The 22,306-nt window shown below is 45.7% G+C and overlaps 2 protein-coding genes across 2 annotated transcripts; one reads left to right on the top strand and one right to left on the bottom strand.

Moving 5' to 3' along the window:
• The first annotated feature begins 277 nt into the window (after positions 1-277).
• LOC119362513 (cysteine-tryptophan domain-containing zinc finger protein 7-like) lies at positions 278-9,769 on the top strand. Its single transcript, XM_037627749.1, has 13 exons — positions 278-464; positions 1,454-1,526; positions 1,613-1,740; positions 1,869-2,231; positions 2,336-3,660; positions 4,006-4,406; positions 4,498-6,149; positions 6,222-6,376; positions 6,818-6,975; positions 7,063-7,226; positions 8,090-8,782; positions 8,864-8,972; positions 9,593-9,769. The coding sequence occupies exons 1-11, from the start codon at positions 327-329 to the stop codon at positions 8,276-8,278; spliced, it is 4,746 nt and encodes a 1,581-aa protein (XP_037483646.1). The 5' UTR covers positions 278-326; the 3' UTR covers positions 8,279-8,782; positions 8,864-8,972; positions 9,593-9,769.
• A 208-nt stretch (positions 9,770-9,977) lies between these two features.
• Positions 9,978-12,241, bottom strand: LOC119360621 (pentatricopeptide repeat-containing protein At4g32430, mitochondrial). The gene has a single exon (XM_037626173.1). It carries the CDS (start codon positions 12,239-12,241, stop codon positions 9,983-9,985), a length of 2,259 nt encoding a protein of 752 aa, XP_037482070.1. The 3' UTR covers positions 9,978-9,982.
• Between the last annotated feature and the right edge of the window lie 10,065 nt (positions 12,242-22,306).

Below are 22,306 nucleotides of genomic sequence, written 5' to 3'. Positions count from 1 at the left end.
CGAGGCGACGAGGCGGACAGCGAGAGGCGGACCGAGGGGAGAGGAGAGGAGAGGAGAGGAGAGAAGGTGCGTGTGTGCGGGGGGCGAAGGGCTCGAATCTCGCGATCCCCAAATCCGGAGGGCGTCGGAGGCAGCCGATTCGGGCCGCTCCGGCCGCGGCGGCGGCGGCGGGGCTGCGATTCGGGGGGATTCGCCCGATCGGGGAGCTCGCGGGCGGGATTCGAGCTTGCGATTCGTGGGGCGAGCGAGGCGGGCGGGCGGGCGGAGCTGTGGGAGGTGGGCCCGAGCGGGGCGGTTGACCGGGCCTGTGTAGGTGGGGTGGGTGGATGCTGTCCGTGCGGAGGCGGCAGGAGGATGCTGGCGGCGCCGCCGGCATGGCGGACCACGCCGAGCTGGAGGAGGGGGAGGCCTACGGCGACGACATGCCCCCCTTCGACGACCCCGACGTCACCCTCGCTTATATTGTGAGTGGCCCTCCCTCCCCCAGCCCTCCCGCACCTCTCGTTTGCTTGCTTCATCACTGCAGCTTCCCTGCCCATTTCGGTACTACATGACTACCAGTAGATGTATTTAACGCACCTGCTTTTCTGGTGCAACGAAATGAGCTTGATCTGCCTAGGTAACGGATGCGCGCGCGCACGCGTTTGTTCGATTCTCCCGCTTTGCAGGCGTGAATGGTGCCGGTCTAGCCGTTGCCGCCGGCCGGCTCCGTTGGTGGATCAATTAAAGTTTGCCAGATTTGTCGCTGTAGTTCATGCGCTACTAGAAGTGGTCGCATTGGTGGATCAATTAAAGTTTGCGAGATCTGTCGCTGTAGTTCATGCGCTACTAGAAGCGGTCGCATTGATTGATCAATTACATTTTACGTTGTTTGTCGCTTTGGTCATGATGATGACGATGCTAAATAAGTAAGCACTTCTGTGACGCGTGCTGTTATATATGGAACTAAAGAAGCTAATCTCAGTCTGATGGGGTGTTGGTTTTTCGTTTACTAGAGGTAATTTGGATTTGGCCAGTCCCAGTCTCTAATTGAGACCAGACGGTAACTTCATAATTGTGCAAAGAAAAATCTGTGACATGGATCAACCCCTGACCCTCTAAGCTAAATCCGTGTCATTAGTTTTGACATCGCCAAATTCGTGTTATTATTGACTTGCTTCTTCTCAGCCTTTTGGTATTAATGGGTTCATTGTTATGACATCCACTAAGAAAGTGTCTATGTTCCGAAGACAAGGTTAATGATGGCTTCATGCTTCATATAGTCAAATTTTGAAAAGTGTCTATAGCTCTCATGTAGTTCATTGTTTGTATGAAAAAATGTCAACATGAATTTAGTAGTCACTAGCAATTGTAATACACAAATGGGATAGTCACTAGCAACTTTAGGTGTACTGTACCTACAATCATATTGTTGTGATCATGTTTTTTCTAATGTCTGTTCGTCTTGTTGTAGGATGAAAAACTACAAAATGTACTAGGCCATTTTCAAAAGGACTTTGAAGGAGGCGTTTCTGCAGAGAATCTAGGTGAGGAAATGTTTTTCTGTGGCTGCAGTTAGTTTGATTTGGCTTCATTCTATAGAAACATTAAACGTGACACTAATCTTTGACAGGATCAAAATTTGGTGGATATGGCTCATTTTTGCCAACCTACCAGCGTTCCCCCCTTCTGCCCCACACTAGAACGCCACCTAAGGTGGCAAATGCTAGCTCAAGATCTCCTTATCACCAGTCTACTGAGGTGCTTAAGTTGTCTTTGGCTGTACTGTCTGGTTTCTGGATCAGCATTGTCATGTACATTAATTCATATGGCATTGATGATTTGATGGTTTACTTCTTTTGAGTCTGATCTAATGGTTTGTAATGTAGGATGTGTCTCAGAACCCTCCGGCTATGGCCGTTCCATCTGTTTCCCAGAATAATGGTTCGGTGGCTCCTTTTTCTGGTGATTCAATTAAAAAGGAAAGATGCGAAAGCACAGCGTCTAAAAGGGGCTCTGGCACCCATGATCCTTCAAATGGCCCATCTAAGTCTAGCGACCAGAATAGATTTAAAGTACGGATAAAAGTTGGTTCCGACAATGTCTTGGCAAGAAATAATGCAGCTATTTACAGTGGTTTGGGCCTTGACATTTCTTCACCTTCATCCGTGGAGGAAAGCCCTGATGGCCACGGGGGCCTCTCCCCGGAATTTAGCAATGTGCAACTTGAATCTCCCCGGACCATTCTTCAGGTAAAGTCTACATGATCACTGTATTAGCATTGTGTACTTGTATTTTATTATGAATGGTTCAAAGGGCACATAATCACTTCCATTCTTTAAACATGATCGCACAGATCATGACATGCTTTTCAGTTCCTGGAGGGTACTTGTTATCCCCTCTTCATGGCAGTTTGTTGCAACTGACAAAGAAGGTTGTTCCTTCATTGAAGAAATGGGAAACAAGCTTGGAGATAGAAAATGCACAGGAAGCATATGAAGGGCATGTGGTTAAGAAAATGAAGTCTGATGGTAAGAAAAAGAAACCCACAGATGTGAAGAGGTCAAATAACAGAAACGATGTCAGTGCATTTATGAAAAATGAGATCGATGTAGAAACACTTGCTGGCCAGAAGATTGCATCAGAAGCTCTCAGCATACCGTCTAGTCCCAGAGGCATGGATGCAAACAGCAATTGTCAATTTGAAGAAGAAGCAACAGGAAAATCTTTGGAAAGAAACAAAGATGATCGATTGAAAGAATGGGCTGTAAACAGCAACAGCAAGACAATCAAAGCTGAAACTGGCAAAGAGGAGACTACCGACTGTTTAGCAAGTGGTGGTTTTGGCAGCTCAGAATTGGAACTTTCAGCAGCAAAGAGGGAGCTGAAACCTGTGACAGAAAAGACAGCGTTGACTTTAGAAGAGATGAATACAACCAGTGACACAGATTTTCTGTTGGATAGGAAACATGAAAGAAAAATAAAGCCTGAGAGTAAAAGCAATGCTTCTGTCGTTAACTTTGAAGAAAACGCAGTTATAGATGAAAAAGCTCCTGCTGTTTGCAGAAGCATGGAGAAGGTTACTAGCAAAGAGGCTTCACTTTATGATACAAATGTGAAAAATAACACCAAGAGTGATGCCAAAAGAATTCACAGGGAACAAAAGAAGAATGCTCCAACATCTTCTGATCTTCTGGATGTTGACAAGGGTGCTCGTTCTTCTGGTGGAGTTAAAGAGAGGAAAAACGATTCTCACTCCAAATCTAGCCACTCCGGGAAGAAACCCAAAGCAAAACCACATAGAGATGTCAGGGACAGTTTGCCTGACGGATCCCATGGATCCAGGGAGCAGGATATATTGGAGAATGGAGTTGGATTGGGAGAGTTGCAGCCAAAGGAAAAATATTGGATCAAAAGGGATTCTGATTTGGCTGGGGCATCAAAGAGGGAGATTTCTTCTAGTGCAAAGCATGACAGACATACAGCTTCTGAGGAGCAGAAGATGCATGTACCTCCATCTTCTGTATCAACTGCAAATGCAGCTCCCGCACTTCAAGCACCTGTCGTGATAGAGGAACATTGGGTACAATGTGATATATGTCAGAAATGGCGTCTCCTACCATATGAGTCGGATCCTGATACTCTTCCAAAGGAATGGAAATGTAGCATGCAACTGTGGCTGTAAGTTATAGTTCTTCTACAATTGTATACCTCCTGCTTTTTTGCCGCCTTAATTCTTCTCTCCATGAGTCTTATCTGTAGATAGCATGTAACCAGCAGCACCTTATTATCGGGAGCTATTTGATTGTCTGCTTTGTAAGTACTACACTTATATCAAGCAAGTGGATTAAAATTTGGATAGATCTTATTGCGGGTTTCTGCTTTACACCGAAATTGTTAGGTTGTAGGTTATGCTGTTTTTCTCAGGGAGGTGATATCTTATAGCTCCATAATTTTTTCCATGTTCATTAGTTGATGAACACTCTTTATTCCTTTCTGAATAGCTAGAATTTGGAATTTTTGCAGACCTGGGATGAATAGGTGCGATGTTGGTGAGGAGGAGACTACAAATGCTCTGAATGCACTATATGTCATTCCACCCCCTGCCAATGGTATTCCTTCAGTTGGTCATCCTCATGCTGCTTCTTCTGGACTGGCAACAGCCAACACGTTCAGTATAAATGGACATGCTGAACAGAGTAGGAAAAGGAAGAGTTTTCCAGGTGATGGAAGTGCTTTGGTTGACAGTTCTCACCCAACACAAGCTTCAGCTTATTCAACGATCACCCAACCCCCTCCTAGAGTTAGAAGTACTGCTGATACTAACCACTATCCTTCTGAGAGAGATTCTGTGAGCAAATCAGTTGACGTTTCCACTGAAAAGAAGAAGTCCAAGAGCAAGAATCGTGGCAGCTATTCTGATGGAGGTTCTGTTATTGTTCTTCCTCTATTTGATACACTGCCTTCATGTGTGCTTTCACTGTATTTTGTATTTACATTTATTTGGTGGCAATACAGGAGATCTTGTGGAAAGATCCAAGAAGCATTCAAAAGGAAAAGGCAAGAGAGAGATGGATTATGGTGAATACAAAGCTTCTAAGAAAGTTAAAAAGGAGGAGCGGCATCGTTCTAGCAGAGACCGGAACCCTGAATGTGATTTAGCTAGTGGAGACGTTCCTGATGAGGCCAAGGCTTTTCTTGCAAAGGCAAAGAGTTTGGGTGAGAAGGGTGATATTTCTTCATTGAAGCAAAAAAGTGTTGCGAGGTCTGATCGTTTGGAGAAGTCCAAGAGAGACAAGGATGACGATATAGCTCTTCCTGAAGATAGGAACAAGGAACAATACCAAACCTCAGATGTACAAAGATCAGACGTTTCTAGCAAGAAGAGGATAGTGAAGGAATGGGAGGAGAGTCAGCATAGTTCAATAGCTCAGGTGAGCAGAGGAACCACAGTGAATCACAGCTCTGCTGCCAAGGAAACCCATAAGGATCAAAACTTAAAGGAAACAAAGTCCAAGCCAATAAAGTCTGAAGAACTGTATTCCACGACGGATTCTAAATTAGGAAAAGGTCTGCACTCTAATCAGATTTCTTCTTATTATGGTGGTCATGTAAACAATGAACTCGTGGAGGATAGCACACACTTTGCTGGTAAAAGAGGTCCATCCGAAGTATTAGATAAGCGATCTTCTGAACATGCTTTGGACTTAGCTGGAGCCGCTTCTAGTGATGTTCCGACCACAGCCATAGCTTCAAGTTCTTCAAAAGCTTCAGGCTCTCAGAAAAAGAAAAATAACTCCCAAGTTGCAAAGACTTCACCGATTGAATCAGTTTCCTCATCACCACCGAGGAACTCTAACATTGATAAGTTCTCCCAGAACAGAATAGTGGAGAAAGATGGGCCTATGAATGCTAACCCAGGCACCATGCCTAGCTCAGTAAAGTATCTAAATACTGAAGTTGATATAGTAGACAATGTTCGGCAGGCTAAGAAGTCCAAGGAGAGCTTGCTTGCAAGTGAACCTGTCTTACATGGCTCTTCACAAGGAAATTCTGACAAAGATGATGAATTAGTTCAGTCAACTCAAGGTCATGCATCTGAAAGGTTTTCATTGAGAAAGGGTTTGGATGATGATCAGCAGCATGCATCTGGGAGAAAGGACTCCACTGTGAATGGCTCCAGCACAGCGAGGGGTTATAACCACCTGCATTCTGGTGATAAAAATAACTTGCGCACTGATGGCTCTTTAGTGCAACCTAGGACTGCAGCTTCGGGCTCGAAAGGAGATTTGATTGCGAGTGAAAGTAAGAAAACTGCAGCTCCTATCCAAGATAGAAATGGATTAACTCATTGTGCTCTGGATGGAAATCCTAAACCAGAGGTGCCATCTGGAAAAGATAAATCTTATCCCAAGAGTAACAAGCAAGATATGGAGAAGCCCAAAGCCCAAATTGCCCCTTCACCTCTGAAAGAAACCCACTCTACTCCAGTAAAATCTAATGCGTCAAAATTGACACCACAGTCAAGGCGAAGCAGTGATGAAAATGGAGGGCAACAGCGTGTTGCCAAACAGGGAACGTCGAATCCTACAGATGGGAAAGATGGTAATTCAACTGCATATGCTCTCAAAGAAGCTCGAGATTTAAAGCACAAGGCTAACCGTTTGAAGGTTGTTCACCTTTGCTCTTGTATGAATATGCTTACTTTTGTTTTGTAAGATGCTTACCAAATTTCTCTGCAGAAAGAAGGAAAAGAACTTGAAAGCACAAGGCTCTATTTTGAGGCAGCCTTAAAATTTCTGCATGTAGCATCACTTCTGGAACCTCCTGGTATTGATGGTCTGAAACAAGGCGATGCAGCTCAGAGCATGTATTCTGATACTGCAAAACTCTGCAAGTAAGCTACACAAATATAGATGATATATTGTCTACTTGCGGGCTATTTCATTTCTGCGAATAAACGCACGGGAACATAGCTCACCTAGTTGTAAATTGGGAAGTAGTGCCTGGAAGTGTTTCTTCGGCATGGCGCGAATTGGATGGGTGCTATCATCATTTGGTTAGCCTGATGCTTTTCACATTATAGTTGATTAGCCTGATGGTTTTCACATTACAGTTCATGTAAGTTATATATATATATATACTACAAGGGTGATGTGATATTACTAAATGTTAGCGAGCTGGATCTAGGCCAAATTGCTTCTACAGAAGTATTACTGTTTGGGCTATCAAATTGTAGTCAGAAGTTACTGTTTTTTGTAGCAGCATTCATGTTTTCCAGGTGAAGAGTGTTCAAGTTTGGTCAGTATAATTAATTTGTATTCATTTTATTGTCCAGCTTTGTTGGTCATGAATATGAAAGGTGCAAGAAGATGGCGGCTGCTGCTTTAGCATATAAATGTGTTGAAGTAGCTTATCTCAAGGCTGCATACTACAAATACCCTATTGCAAGTAAGGACCGGCAGGTGTTGCAGGCAGTTGTACAGACTACACCAGGTAGTTGAGTCTGACTGGTGAAATTTAAGTTTATGTGTATTAAATGTACCTTGCGTTGTGGAATCTCAAACATTGTTACTTTTGTAGGCGAATCACCATCATCTTCAGCATCAGACATTGATAACTTAAATAACAATGGATTATCTAAGATGGCCCCTTCAAACAAGGATGCTAATTCACCCCAAGTTGCTGGGAACCATTTATTACTGGCCGTTCGCAATCAACCACACCTGACAAGGTTACTAGCTTACGTAAGTTCTTGAATATCCTGATTAGCAGTTCAATAGAGTTCTCATTTATATTGATAATTTAATGATTTGTAGCAGTTAAATAAAGTTCTCATTTATATTGATAATTTAATGGTATCATACTGCAGTTCATAATCTTGTGACAATGTAATAAGAACAAAGAAAAAGTTCATTATTGTGTGCTAACGTGTGCTTGTGATGGTAGCTGCAATCCTGCATGGTAGTGGCAAAGACGATAGTTCTGATCCTTGTGGTTGGTATGATGGTGTATTAATTGGATACATATATGAATTGAAACCGGTTGAACTTCCAGTATCAGATATACTTGTAGTTGAGTTGTATAAAGAAATTTCCTAGAAATTTAACTATTTTAGTGGTCGAGATTTTGAGCACTGGAACATATAATTTTGGAATTAATTCCATAAAATAGCAAACTGGATAGATGTTGGCAATCATAAGCAATTTGGTCTGCTTAATGGTGAAATATTAACTGTGTCCTGGGAAGAATGCCAATAACTTGTTTGTGAGGAATTGTCTTGTTCTCAGATAGGCTGCACCGACATTGGATGGGGGACATGAGAATTTTTCATCATCTGGCTCGAGCAAGTGTGAAAGAAATAAGACCGCGGAAATCCCACGATTTTCTTGGTCCAGCCTTATTCCTTGTATAAACATTGGTGGAATTGTATGGTGATAAACCAACTGACCCTAAGGCTATTCCACTCGTGAAACCAAATAACTATTTTTTTTCTAGAAAACCCCCCAAACCATATACCTTTTGAATTAACACAGTTCTACTTTCAGTGCCTGCATTATGGTTCATTAACAGGATTTTGGATCTGATGTTATGTTGTTATTTTTCTTAGACAAATGATGTCAATTCTGCCTTTGAGGCAACTCGGAAATCACAGATGGCAATTGCTTCTGCTGCTGGCAACCATGAAAAGGGAGTGGATGGTCTTTCTTCAGTAAAAACAGTTCTGGATTTTAACTTCAGAAGCGTGAATGATCTACTCAGACTTGTGCGGATTTCAATGGAGTCTATCAGCTGCTGAGATCCCAGAACACAAGAACATGACATCCTTTGAGTAGGTGCTGTTGGATGTGTGATACTTATACGGTTATACCATTTCACTGTCCCCAACGTGCTGGTATTATTTAGTGGAAAAGTTCAATAGCGCAGAACACATAGGTCTTATCGTTTAGGCGTGCTGGTTTGTACAGGAAGTGTTTTGAGATTCTACTTATTTTGTTTCTTTAGTGGCGTTCCATTCTCATACAGTTGCTAGCATCTACTTGGATGATGTGAACACTGAACAGTCTAGCAAGTAAGGCAGCCGATGATGGATTTCATTGCTCGACACTTGTGATACTTTGGACATTTTGGGTGGTAACTCTCAGATTGCGCTTAATAGGCAAATGCACAATATTACCCGGAATCGCCTACATGCTGTAAATTATGTGGTCCCCACTGAGCTGAATTATGGTTGAAGAGTATCTGTTGGTTTTCCTTTGAGCTGTTACAAGATGACAGTGTTGGCCACTTAACAGTTTTGATGGTACGTTTCAGTTTATCATAACTGAAGTTCAATACCCTGTTGTTATATTCTAATGTTTATGTTATCTCAATTCTTGAGCAGGGGAGAGGACATCAATGTCAATTAATCTTGCTAACTGAGAAAACAGCTAGTGGGCGTTTCTTTTCCGGTCTTTATATAGTGGCATGTCTTCTGGAGAAAGTTCAAGCAGGTAAGCTTACTAGTAGTATTTAGTTCATCAATTGTTCTGTTGACATCCAAGTTTGCTTGCGCCTGAGGGAAGTGTGGAAGGAAATTACTATCTTGTCATGTTATATTGACATAAGGACCCCATGTCACCATGCGGCCTATGAAACAATTTGAAGTGACTCATGCCACTGAGATAATATTAGAACAATCCATTGCACCTTTTTTTGGAATGCTTGCTCCGTGTCATTGAATCATAGTATCATACTCCTTCCGTCCCAAAATAAGTGTCTTAACTTTGTACTAATTTTAGTGAAAAGTTGTACTAAGGCCGAGACACTTATTTTGGGACGGAGGGAGTACTATATATATGCATACTGCATACACCGCCTTGTTGCCTAATTTTCACAAGGCTGTCACCTAGCTCTCAGCCAATCTCTTGTTTCTTATATGTAATGTGATAGTTAAATGTATTGGTGTCGTTTATCATGTTTGTACTTAAAGGATATCCTAAAAGTCATTACTTCATATTTATGTAAGCTGAAAAATAAGAAGGTACCTGTTCCATGTTCTTTTTGAGAGTCCAGTTCTGTGGCTCTTGTTGAAGTACCGACACTGATACAATGACGGTGCCTTCTCTTTCAGGTTTCAAAGAAGTAACCGCTTGGACCATCACCTGTTGTGTATGAGCATTGTACAAATTATTTTTCATGTACAATAGGCTAACCCGTTTTTTCGTTATCGATACCAGACTGTCTGTACATGTATAACTCTAAAAGGCTTGGACTCCGGCCAAGTTTTAGTCATCGTTGTTCTCGCAAATCTTGCCAGTTTCACATTTGGTTGCTTATGTTAAGGTAGTGTAGAATTAATATTGACCAACAACGTTTTGCAGAATGCAAGATAAACCTTCTCTGTTCTGTACTTTGTAGCACCACCCAGTTTGAGTAAAGCGATGCGAGTTGCTGCCTTTTCTCACTGTGTGGTTTCCTTTTTGATGGTCAAACAATTTCGAAGTTAAAAGAGTTTGAAACATCAAGAAACGCTTTCTGTTTCCATGCGCAAATGGTCCTTCAAAAGTTTCATCTCCCAGCCTAACCCCTCGGCCACCCTGTATATCTCTTCCGTCCGTGGATGCGTCGTGTCGTCGGACGAGAACTTGTGCAGATGTGTGGACTCGCCGGTGCCGGCGCCGAAGTCCACCCAGCTGAACCCGATCTCCTTCCTCACGCCCCTCTCCCTCATCTGCCTTCTCACCTTTGCCACGCCTCCCCAATCCCCCTTCTCGGCGTAGATGTTGGACAGCAGCACGTAGGCGCCGGACTCCGCTGGCTCTGACTCTGTCAGCACGTCAGCGACCCTCTCGGCCATGTCAGCGTTGCCATGGATCCGGCAGGCTCCCAGCAAGCTCTGCAGAGCCGAGATGCTCGGTCCGGACGGCATCTGCATCATGAGCTCCTCGGCCTCCTCTAGCCTCCCCGCTCGGCCTAGCATGTCGACGACGCACGCGTAGTGCTCCGGCCAGGGCTCGACGCAGTGCTCGGCGGCCATCGAGTCGAATATCTCCTTGCCGGTGCCGACCTCCCCTTTGTAGCGGCAAGCCGTGAGGACCGAGAGGAGCACAACGCCGTCCGGGTCCACGCCGGAGCGCACCATGTCGTCGAATAGACCCATGACGGCGTCGTAGCTCCCGTGCTTCGCGTTTGCGGCGATCATCGCCGTCCAGGCGATGAGGCTGCGGTGCGCCGTCCCGTCGAACACCTTCCCGGACTCCTCCAGGCTGCCGCGCTTCGCGTACATGTCGATGAGGGTGCCGGAGACATACTCGCTGGCGCCGAGCCCAAGCTTCATTGCCTGGCAGTGGTACGCCTCGCCGTAGGCCATGGAGACCGTCTCGACGCCGGTGACCGCGCTGATGACGCTTGCGAACGTGGTCTCGTCGGGTCTCAAGCACTTGACCATCCACGAGAAGGCCTCCAGAGCGTCGCTGCACCGCTCGTTCTGCGCGTAGCCTGAGATCAGGGCATTCCAAGCGATGGTCTCCCGGCGAGGCATGAGGTCGAACACCGTCCGCGCATCGTCCATGCGCCGCAGCTTCGCGTACATGGTGATGAGGCTGTTGGACGCGGCGGCCTTGTCGGAGACGCCGGTCTTGAGGCACACCGCGTGGATCATCTGCCCGTCCCTCGCCGGGCACCCTGCCGGCAGCGCCGACATGAGCGCCACGAAGGTGACCTCGTTCGGCGACACGCCGTCTCGCCGCATGCCATTGAACATCGCGATGGCGTCCTCGTCCTCGTCCATTGAAATGATTGTGGTCCACGAGATCACGTCGCGCTCGCCCATGGACTGCAAGAGCTTCCGGCCGCAGGTTGGAGCGCCGCACTTGTAGTACATGGCGACGAGCACGTTGCCGATGGAGACGTGGCCGTCGACGCCCAGCTTCACCCCGAGGCCGTGGACTTGCCGGCCAAGCTCGAGCTTCCCCTCGTCGCCACACGCCGGGATCACGCTGCACACGGATATCCGGTCGGGCCGGACGGCGTCGTCCCTGAGCATCCGCAGGAACAGCCGGACCACCTCCGCTGGGCAGCCGCCGTCCTGCGCGAGCCCGCAGATCATCGCGTTCCAGGAGACCAGGTCCCGCGCCGGCATCTCCTCGAACGCCCTCCTGGCCGCGCCGAGGAGCCCTCCCCGGGAGTAGGCCGTGACGAGCGCGTTGCCGACGAACACGTCGGCGGCGAGCCCGGCCCGCGACGCCAGCGCGTGGAGCTGCCGAGCTATCCCAAGGCCGCCCTCCCCGCGGCCGGCGGCGAGCGACAGCGCGACGGTGAAAGTGATGGCGTCGGGCCGCACGTCCCCCGACCGGAGCATCCAGGACGCGAACGCGAGCGCCTCGGCCGGGTCCGGCAACGCGGAGAGCATGGTGTTGTAGGAGCTGACATCCCTCGCCCGGGCGGTGCGGAACACCCTGGCGGCCAAGGGGAAGGAGCCGGTCTTGGCGTAGCGGGCGGCGAGGGAGTTGGACACGAAGGCGAAGGCGTCGAGGCCCGAGGCGACGGCGAGCGCGTGGAGCGCCGGGAGGGTGGCCCGGCCGGACGACGCGATGGCAGCCGAGAACGCGGCGGGGGACGAGACGAGGGCGGGGACGGAGTGCCCCGCGCGGGGGCAGGAGAGAGGCGTCCTGCCGCGGCTTGGGCGAGGGATTCTGTCGAACAGGTGGTGCGCGGCCGCCGAGGAGAGCGTGGCCGCGGCGCGCTCGTGGCGAGGGGCTTGCAGCCGCCGCAGCGGCATCTAGGTGGAGAGACTAGCAGGGTAAAAGTGGCAGCTGCCTGGTGGCGCGGCCGCAGCACCCCCGTCTCCTCTCCTCGTCGGGGCGCCGCCGTCTGGTTTGAATTGCTACTAGCCTCTTTGCTGCAGATATGCTTGCAAATTTTCAGTGCGTGCTGCTAGCCTGTTTGCTGCAGCGTGCTGGTCGAAGTTCTGTTCGTCGGAGGATGTAGCCATGAAAACTGCGCAATAGCAATAGCAATAGCAATATGTTGTCCTCCTTGCCCTTTGTTGGAATATTGTCCTTGTTTGTTGTCGAAAGATGATGATGATGATGATGATGAGCTCGTTTTCCTCTCGATCTTCTCAAGCCTCCTTTGAGCCCTAAATACGATGAGCTTGGGCCCGGCCCAATCCCCAATCCCCGATTTTGTTGTCGGCGTTGCTGGTCGGAGAAGATAAGGGGTGGAGTCTGGTGCACTCCTGTACATAGTAGCTTTAGGTTTAGGGTTTCCTTAAGGGAGTTTGGCGTCTAAAGAGCTAATGATCAACATTCGGTGGATGCCACAACCGCCTCCAAAGCTTGTCACCCACATGGTGAAGGGCAACTACAGGCGGCAGATTCGGCGAAAGCTCCCAGAATAAGCTCGTGGGGCGGCTGGATCTCGGGAAGATGGAGGCTTATTCTCTCTATGCCCTTTGTCGTTGAGGTAATGGAGGAGGAGATGGGGTGGAGCGTCCAACTTCTACAGGTCAGTCGTCGCGCTGGAGATGGATCTCCGACAAGGGATGCGGAGCAAGAACAACTGCTTTGTTTTGGGCATATTCTCTGCACGATTGGGATTGAAGCTAGGACGCCCACCGGTGGTTTTGGGCATAGTTCATTGGCCGCCAGTCTTGATCCCCCACCGTGGACCTTTCTAGCCAAAGCGCGGCCCCTAGAGGAATTTCATTATGACCATCTTTGGATAAGAAACCTATCTCTTCCCCTAATGGATTTTCACTACCCTTGGGGTTGGGGTCTGAGAAGCATTCGAGGGCCATGTGGGCCAATCATAATATTCTTCTTTTGTTGTGCTATAACATTCTTGACATTATAGTCTGACTATCTCGTTCTATTCTAAGTAGCACCCGGAAGTGCACGTGCTAACCATATCCCATAAGCACCCAAATCTGCCTACTCTTTGGTAGTGGAAAAACGCCCAAGAGCTGCTCACCACAAGACATTCTCACCTTTCAACATACTGAGAGCAAGAAATATAGGATTGGAGTTTGTCCTAAAGTAGGCGCAATAACTAAATCCAAGTTGGTGAAGATCATGATTTGGGGTGGCAAGGTATTGGGATCGTTTGCCGCCTTCAGCTTCTCCTCCTAGCGATGACAATCTTGGGGAGTATAGGGAGACAGTATAGCTTCGATCGGACTTCCGTTTCTTCCTATATGGAGGTAATATAGCTTCGATCGGACTTGTGTTTGTTCCTGTTCTGGCATCTTTTGGTGGCACGATAAGGTTTCCATCCTAAGTGGCACAATACTAGGTGATGACAATCTTGGTCTGGGGCTGAAGCTTCGAAGAAGATGGACACCACTATATTCTACAACTCATGTGAGGGGTCTTTTTTTTAAAGTTAATGCAGTGAGTTATAGTTTTGCCTTTTCATTTTCGATAAAGGGTGAGTCATATAAGACCAAAGCTATGCGCAGGCGAGATTTAAAAAAAATAAGCGATCAGATCCATGATCGGCAAACTACAACAATGACCATATCCACACCAACCATCTCATGACACCACACAAGGCGACGGGGTTCTTCAACAACAACGCCTTTAGGAAGGGAGCGATGCTCAAGCACCGCTGTCACCAGATCCGACCACCAAGGCACGAATCTAGATTTTCACCCTGCAGTCTGAGCATATTCGAGCAATGCCTTCAATAAGGTAACGACGTAAAAAAACATCACCATTGCCTGGTATGACCACCTTGGGTCAGACCTAGACTTTTCACCCGAAGCTGAGACCAGATGCATAAGTAGCACCACCATCAAAGTCACTCATGTGTCATTGCCACAACTTCTTCACGATCCGTGCAGCCACATCCAATGTACAACCGTCACGGCTGCACAACCATCCCTCTGTGTCAAGCCATCGTCAATAGTTTATTTCTCACCGACGAAGTCAACTATCAAATGATGTGATGGCGGCCCGATCTTTCGATGAGAGCGGGGATAATTATCGATTCGATGGATTTTGACCTTGACGATCCGGCTATACCGTACCCGACGATACGCCTCGACAATCGCTAAACCAATCTCCGATGGTTATTGACCTTGCCGTAGGCACGATCAACCTGAACAACGATGTTCGAGTTCCTGCAAGCAACCAAAGAACCGGCAAGAACAAAGGTGAATTGCAACTAAAATTGAGGATGATAAACTAAGCACATGAACTAGATGAAAAGTTGGGGTTCCACTGTAAATCTGACAAGGCGATAGTCCTACACGTAGATGCGAATTGTAGCGATGACTAGACAATACAATAAAACCCGAGTCTAAATTCTAAATTAAACTAGCTATTTATTAAAGCAGATGCCGCCTGGGGCTGATCCACGGGACATCAGTCCGTACGGTGACTGGAGTGTTGCACGTAGGAAGTAGTCAAATCGTGTTGGCCCACCATGGCCCAACACATGGTGTCTCTTGGTACATGCAACAAAAATTAATTGGCTTGGGTCTTGTGGCATCTGCTTCCTGTACCATGGCATGCACGATGGACGGGATGGATGGTGCGGTGTGTGCATGCATGCAAAGAGTGTTGCTCCATTTGGTTTAAAAGCTCCCCTTCAATTGATTGTTTGATCCCTTTGTTTCTGAGTACAATTAAATCAGAATATGAGTGTAACATCTGTTGGGGAACGTAGCAATAATTTAAAATTTTTCTACGTGTCACCAAGATCAATCTAGGAGATGCTAGCAACAAGAGAGAGAGGAATGCATCTTCATACCTCTTGAAGATCGCGAAATGGAAGCATTACAAGAACGCGGATGATGGAGTCGTACTCGCGGCGATTCAAACCGCGGAAGATCCGATCTAGCGCCGAACGAACGGCGCCTCCGCGTTCAACACACGTACAGCCCGGGGACGTCTCCTCCTTCTTGATCCATCAAGGGGAGAGGAGAAGTTGAGGGAGAGCTCCGGCAGCACGACGGCGTGGTGGTGGAGCTTGTGGATTTTCTGCAGGGCTTCGCCAAGCTCTACAGAGGAGGAGGAAGTGTTGGAGGAGAGAGGGGCTGCGCCAAAGGAAGGGGTATTGCAACCCTCCCACCCCCCACTTTTTATGGGGAAGGGGAGAGGGGCCCGGCCCCTCTAGATCCCATCTAGAGGGGGGGGGGGCGGCGACCAGGAGGGGAAACTTTCCCCCCAAGCTAGGTGGAGGCGCCCCCTCCCCTAGGGTTTCCAAACCCTAGGCGCCTTGGGCCCTTGGGGGGGGCACCAGCCCACTAGGGGGCTGGTTTCCACCCTTGTTCAGCCCATTGAGTCCCCTGGGGCAAGTGGCCCCACCCGGTGGACCCCCGGACACCTTTCGGTGGTCCCAGTACAATATCGATAACCGCCGAAACTATCCCGGTGACAGAAAACTGGACTTCCCATATATAAATCTTACATCCGGACCATTTCAGAACTCCTCGCGACGTCCGGGATCTCATCCAGGACTCCGAACAACCTTCGGTAACCACATACTATTTCCCATAACAACTCTAGCGTCACCGAACCTTAAGTATGTAGACCCTACGGGTTCGGGAACCATGCAGACATGACCGAGACATCTCTCCGGCCAATAACCAATAGCGGGATCTGGATACCCATGTTGGCTCCCACATGTTCCACGATGATCTCATCGGATGAACCACGATGTCGGGGATTCAATCAATCCCGTATACAATTCCCTTTGTCCATCGGTATGTTACTTGCCTGAGATTCAATTGTCGGTATCCCTATACCTTGTTTAATCTCGTTACCGGCAAGTCTCTTTACTCGTTCCGTAATGCATGATCCCGTGACTAACTCCTTAGTCACACTGAGCTCATTATGATGATGCATTACCGAGTGGGCCCAGAGATACCTCTCCGTCATACGGAGTGACAAATCTCAGTCTCGATTCGTGCCAACCCAACAAACACTTTCGGAGATACCTGTAGTGCACCTTTATAGCCACCCAGTTATGTTGTGACGTTTGGTACACCCAAAGCATTCCTACGGTATCCGGGAGTTGCACAATCTCATGGTCTAAGGAAATGATACTTGACATTAGAAAAGCTCTTAGCAAACGAACTACACGATCTTGTGCTATGCTTAGGATTAGGTCTTGTCCATCACATCCTTCTCCTAATGATGTGATCCCGTTATCAATGACATCCAATGTCCATGGTCAGGAAACCATAACCATCTATTGATCAATGAGCTAGTCAACTAGAGGCTCACTAGGGACATGTTGTGGTCTATGTAGTCACACATGTATTACGGTTTCCAGTTAATACAATTATAGCATGAACAATAGACAATTATCATCAACAAGGAAATATAATAATAACCATTTTATTATTGCCTCTAGGACATATTTCCAACAACATCATATTCTCGTTAGCTAAATCATATGTACAAATGAGAGATAGTATCTGGCCATTTATTTGTCTCGCACGTGCTCTAGTTATAGGTCCGGATGGAATAATTGATGTAGGATTGGCGGCAGGTGTAACTGTGGCAGAGATGTCCTCCTCATCCCCCCTTCTTGAATCAAAGTCGTCCTCGACGGTATTTCTTTGTCCTCACCCAAATAAGGCTTTAAATTTGCAACATTAAATGTAGGACTAACCCAAAATTCTGCAGGCAGATCAATCTTATATGCATTCTCATTAATTTTTCTATCACCTTAAAAGGTCCATCTGCACGAGGCATTAATTTTTGACTTTCGTAAATCAGGGAAGCGATCTTTTCGCAAATGTAACCATACTAAATTACCTGGTTCAAATACAATACTTTTCCTACCCTGACTACCAGCAAGTTTATACTTGGCATTCATGCGTTCAATATTTTTCTTAGTCATCTCATGCATTTTCAATACTAACTTAGCACATTCTTTAGCATCAAGGTTTACCTTCTCCGAAGATGGAATGGGTAATAAATCAATAGGCGCACGAGGTATAAATCCATAAACAATCTCAAAAGGGCATAACTTTGTGGTAGAATGAATTGAACGATTATAAGCGAACTCTACATGAGGTAAACATTCTTCCCACATTTTTAAGTTCTTTTTCAAAATATCCCTAAGATAGTAGACAATGTTCGATTAACCACCTCAGTTTGACCATCTGTTTGTGCTAAATAAAAGCTTAGTCCCCAATTTTGTCCACAACACCCTCCAAAAGTGGCTAAGAAATTTTGTGTCACGATCGGAAATAATTGTATTTGGCACACCATGCAAACGAACTACTTCACAAAAGAACAAATCAACAATGTGAGTAGCATCGTCACTTTTATGACAAGGTATAAAATGTGCCATCTTAGAGAATCTATTGACAACAACAAATATACTATCCCTTCCCCGTTGTGTTCTAGGCATTCCTAATACAAAGTCCATAGATATATCTTCCCAAGGAGTGCTAGGAACAAGAAGAGGCATATATAAACCTTGTGGGTTTAGTCGTGACTTAACTTTTTGGCATGTCGTGCAGTGTGCAACATATCTCTCCACACCCCTTCTCATTTTTGGCCAGAAGAAATGACCAACAAGGATGCCTTCTGTCTTCCTGACGTTGAAATGTCCCATAAGTCCTCTGCCATGCGCCTCTTGTAACAACAAAAGATGAACAGAGCTATCTGGGATGCATAGCTTATTAGCACGAAAAACAAATCCGTCATTAACGATGAACTTGTTCCAAGTTCTACCCTCTCTGCAATTGAGCAATATATATTTAAAATCGACATCATTAGCATATTGCTCTTTTATAATTTGAAGTCCAAAAATTTTGAAGTCAAGTTGTGATAACATGGTATAGCGTCTAGACAATGCATCAGCAATAACATTCCCTTCCCTTTCTTGTGCTTAATAACAAAAGGAAAAGATTCAATAAATTCAACCCATTTTGCATGTCTACGATTTAGTTTGCTTTGACTTCTAATATGCTTGAGTGATTCATGATCATAATGTATGACAAACTCCTTAGGCCATAAATAATGTTGCCATGTCTCCAAAGTCCGAACTACTGCATAAAGTTCTTTATCATATGTTGAATAATTCAGACTGGGCCCACTGAGTTTTTCACCAAAGTATGCTACTAGTTTGCCTTCTTGCAATAAAACACCGCCTAAACCAATGCCGCCAGCATCACATTCTAATTCAAACATTTTATTGAAATCAGGTAATTACAGCAAAGGGGCGTGTGTAAGCTTATCTTTAAGAATAGTGAAGGTTTCCTCTTGTGCGTCGCTCCAAACAAATGGCACATTTTTCTTTGTGAGCTGGTTGAGGGGCACTGCGATGGTACTAAAATCCTTCACGAACCGGCGGTAGAACCAAGCAAGTCCGAGAAAACTTCGTACCCGCGTGAGCGAGTTAGGGGTCGGCCAACTCTGGATCGCTTCAACCTTGGCTTTATCAACTTCAATTCCCTGCGATGTCACAACATAGCCAAGAAAAGCGACTTGATTTGTGCAAAAAGTGCACTTCTCGATATTACCAAATAAATGTGCATCATGCAGAGCAGAAAAAACAGCACACAAATGGTCTAAGTGTTCCTCTAGTGACTTACTATAAATCAGACATCGAAGTATACTACCACAAATCGTGAAAGCTCGCAAGACTTCATTCATTAGTCTCATGAAAGTACTAGGTGCATTAGTCAATCCAAAAGGCATAACTAACCACTCGTATAAACCAAATTTAGTTTTGAAAGCAGTTTTCCAATCATCACCTAGTTTCATACGAATTTGATGGTAGCCACTACGCAAGTCCACTTTAGAAAACACAACTGAGCCATTGAGTTCATCAAGCATGTCATCTAATCTAGGAATAGGATTATGATATCGAATTGTAATATTATTGATAGCTCTACAATCGACACACATACGTGAAGTACCATCTTTTTTGGGAACAAGTAAAATTGGTACAACACATGGACTAAGGGATTCACGAATGTAACCTTTTTTGAGAAGTTCTTGAACTTGTCGCTGAATCTCCTTAGTCTCATCGAGATTAGTTCGGTACGATGCACAGTTGGCTAGTGAGGCGCCAAGTATCAAGTCAATTTGGTGTTCAATTCCTCTCATAGGTGGCAACCCCGGTGGTACTTCCTTTGGGAAAACATCATGATACTCCTGCAAAAGGTTAGCGACAACAGGAAGCAAAGAAGGAGGCATATCCTCAAATGAAAACAAAATTTCTTTGCATATAAGAGCATAACATTCATCAGTTTGAGCATCTAACTCAGAAATTTCAGCAGTGTAGCTAAGAAAGAAGCACCTTTCAATTTAATTTCTTTAGATGTGCTAGGATCAGATTTGTGTATCTTATTAAATTGTTCTAACTCATCAACAACTTTCTAATTTTCAGATTTAGTACGCTCAATTTTTGTGTTTCTACCTACCCTAGCAAGATCATCTTTTAAAATTTGCTCAGGAGACATAGGGTGTAGAATGATTGTCTTTCCTTTATGTGTGAGAGTGTACTGATTAGTTCTACCATCATGTAAACATTGTTTATCATACTACCATGGCCTTCCTAGTAACATAGAACAACCTTGCATAGGCACAATATCGCAGTCAATAGTATCATGGTATGAACCTAAAGAAAAATGAACTCTCATCATGCGTGCTACCTTTACCTTTCCACCATCATTAAACCATTGAATGTAGTAAGGTTGTGGGTGTTGTCAGGAAGGTAGGGAGAGCTTCTCCACCATGTCAATGCTTGCTAAATTGTTACAACTCCTTCCATCAATGATTATGCGAACAAAACACTCCTTGATGACTCCTTTGACATGGAAAAGGTTGTGACGTTGATCCTTCTTTGCTTTGACAATCTGAGCACTAAGGAGACGATGTGATATGAGACTAATGTACTTATCAGCGTCTTCAGCGGTCACATGTTCTTCCTCTTGTGCCGGCCTTGTGTCATCGTCATGTGCAGCGAGCAAGGCATATGTGTCTTCATCAAAATCACTAACTAAGTCGTACTCACCGTCTTCACGAATGATCAATACACGCTTATTAGGACACTCCTTCATGACATGGCCAAATCCCTTACAAGTGTGGCACTGGATATCCTTTGTTCTTTTGAAGGAAGTGGATGATGATGACGAACTTTTTGTTGTAGTTGGTTGAGTAATTTTCATTGGTGCCAAAGTGTGTGATGCCGAAGTTGATGAAGTAGGCCCTGGTCGAGAGGTTGCAGGTGTTGTTGTTGAGGTGCGAGTGGATGGGGCAGCAGGGGTGCATGGTGCCCATGTGGAAGTACGATCTGCAGAAAAATTAGAATGCATTCTCAAACGACCCTGCACTTCATGTTCAACATGTATAGCAAGATGGAATAAACGGTCATTGAATGATGATCCTTATAAGCAAGTATGTCATAAATTTCTATATTCAATCCACCCAAGAACCTAGCCATAGAGGCGTCCTCGGTCTCAACTAGACCACAACGTAACATGCCCATTTGCAATTCTTGATAATACTCTTCCACAGATTTGGATCCTTGGTTCAAGCGTTGTAGTTTATTTAACACATTCATAATAACCAGGAACAAAACGGTGATGCATTATCAATTTCAAAGCTTCCCAAGTGGCAGGAATATTATTAGGATGTTTGCGGCAATGTTCTCTCCACCAAACAGAAGCAAAAAATCACTAAACTCACTAGTTGCAGCCGTAACTCTTTTATCATCAGGAAAATCATGGCAAGCAAATTTTTGATCAACTGATAGTTCCCAGTCAAGATAAATACCCAGATCATATTTCCCATCGAAAGGAGGCATGGCAAATTTAATTTTACCCAAAGAGTTATCATGGCCACGTACCTGAGGACGCTGGTGTCATCCCATACCTTGTTGATTATTGCGTAGTCGACGATGATCATGATCATTGTTAGCATTAACTGCATCAGGATCCTCGGAATCACCATCACAGTTGTCGTCTTGGATGTCCTCATGCGGGCCTGCTATCGAGTTGGCGTTGCGAGGACGGGGCTAGTCGACGGCATCTTTGTATGAAAGAGGGTGCCTCGCATCTCCTGGGGGCACCCGACAAGCTCATTGTAGACCTGTGTTAGTGGCTGGAAGACGCAGCGGCAGTGGAGGCGGCACCCAAACGGGCATCCTAGGCATCGAGACGTTTCATAATAGATGCAAGTGTTTGAGTGAACGTCTCATTGCTATCCTGGATCGACTTGAGACACTTATCAAGTGCGCCCTCGAATGATGTAAACCGCTCGATGTACGCATGCACATCCTCCTCAAGGCGTGCCACCATGGCTTTCATGTTGTCTTCGTCACCTGCCATGGTTAGGATGAAACAAGAACAAAATCACAAGTATATTACTCCTACAGTAACTACGGTGAGGTGGTGGAAAATGTCTCTCAACTCTCAAGCAATTACCAAGCTCGTACCAGTTCTTACCGTGCTGGAGTGGTTGTCGGCCGTTGGCGATGTCAAAGTTATCAAAAGGTTGATATAGCGATTACCAAGTGACCGAATAAGGTACAATATAGGGAGTGGAGCTTGGTGAAGGTTTCCTCAACTCACAATATGTGGCACAATTAAGCAAAAAGTAATGCAAGCTGAATAATTTCTCAAACTCCTAACTAGTGCTGGCAGTCGACTAGTAAGAGAGAAAACAATCTAAGCCCAGATACTGAATCAAGTGAGTGGAAATCAATGAAAATATGATAGCTCTAAGTAGCTAGATATAAGTGAGGTATAAACATCGTGTATAATAAAGCTCAAAAGCAGATGATAAATGACGCGGCGATGAACACTGTAGCAGCAAAAGAATGCCCAGAAAAGAAAATATCAGCCCAAAACAGATGCTAGCTGGCCTGAATT

The sequence above is a fragment of the Triticum dicoccoides genome, chromosome 2B, assembly GCF_002162155.2.
Source record: "Triticum dicoccoides isolate Atlit2015 ecotype Zavitan chromosome 2B, WEW_v2.0, whole genome shotgun sequence".
In the NCBI taxonomy this organism is placed as follows: Eukaryota; Viridiplantae; Streptophyta; class Magnoliopsida; order Poales; family Poaceae; genus Triticum; species Triticum dicoccoides.
This window is presented reverse-complemented; position numbering and strand designations above follow the sequence as displayed.

Coding starts and splice junctions, on each gene's coding strand:
- LOC119362513 (XM_037627749.1), top strand. CDS start 327: ATGCTGTCCGTGCGGAGGCGGCAGGAGGATGCTGGCGGCGCCGCCGGC. Junction 1,527..1,612: donor CGTTTCTGCAGAGAATCTAG/GTGAGGAAATGT, acceptor AATCTTTGACAG/GATCAAAATTTGGTGGATAT. Junction 1,741..1,868: donor CTTATCACCAGTCTACTGAG/GTGCTTAAGTTG, acceptor TTTGTAATGTAG/GATGTGTCTCAGAACCCTCC.
- LOC119360621 (XM_037626173.1), bottom strand. CDS start 12,241: ATGCCGCTGCGGCGGCTGCAAGCCCCTCGCCACGAGCGCGCCGCGGCC.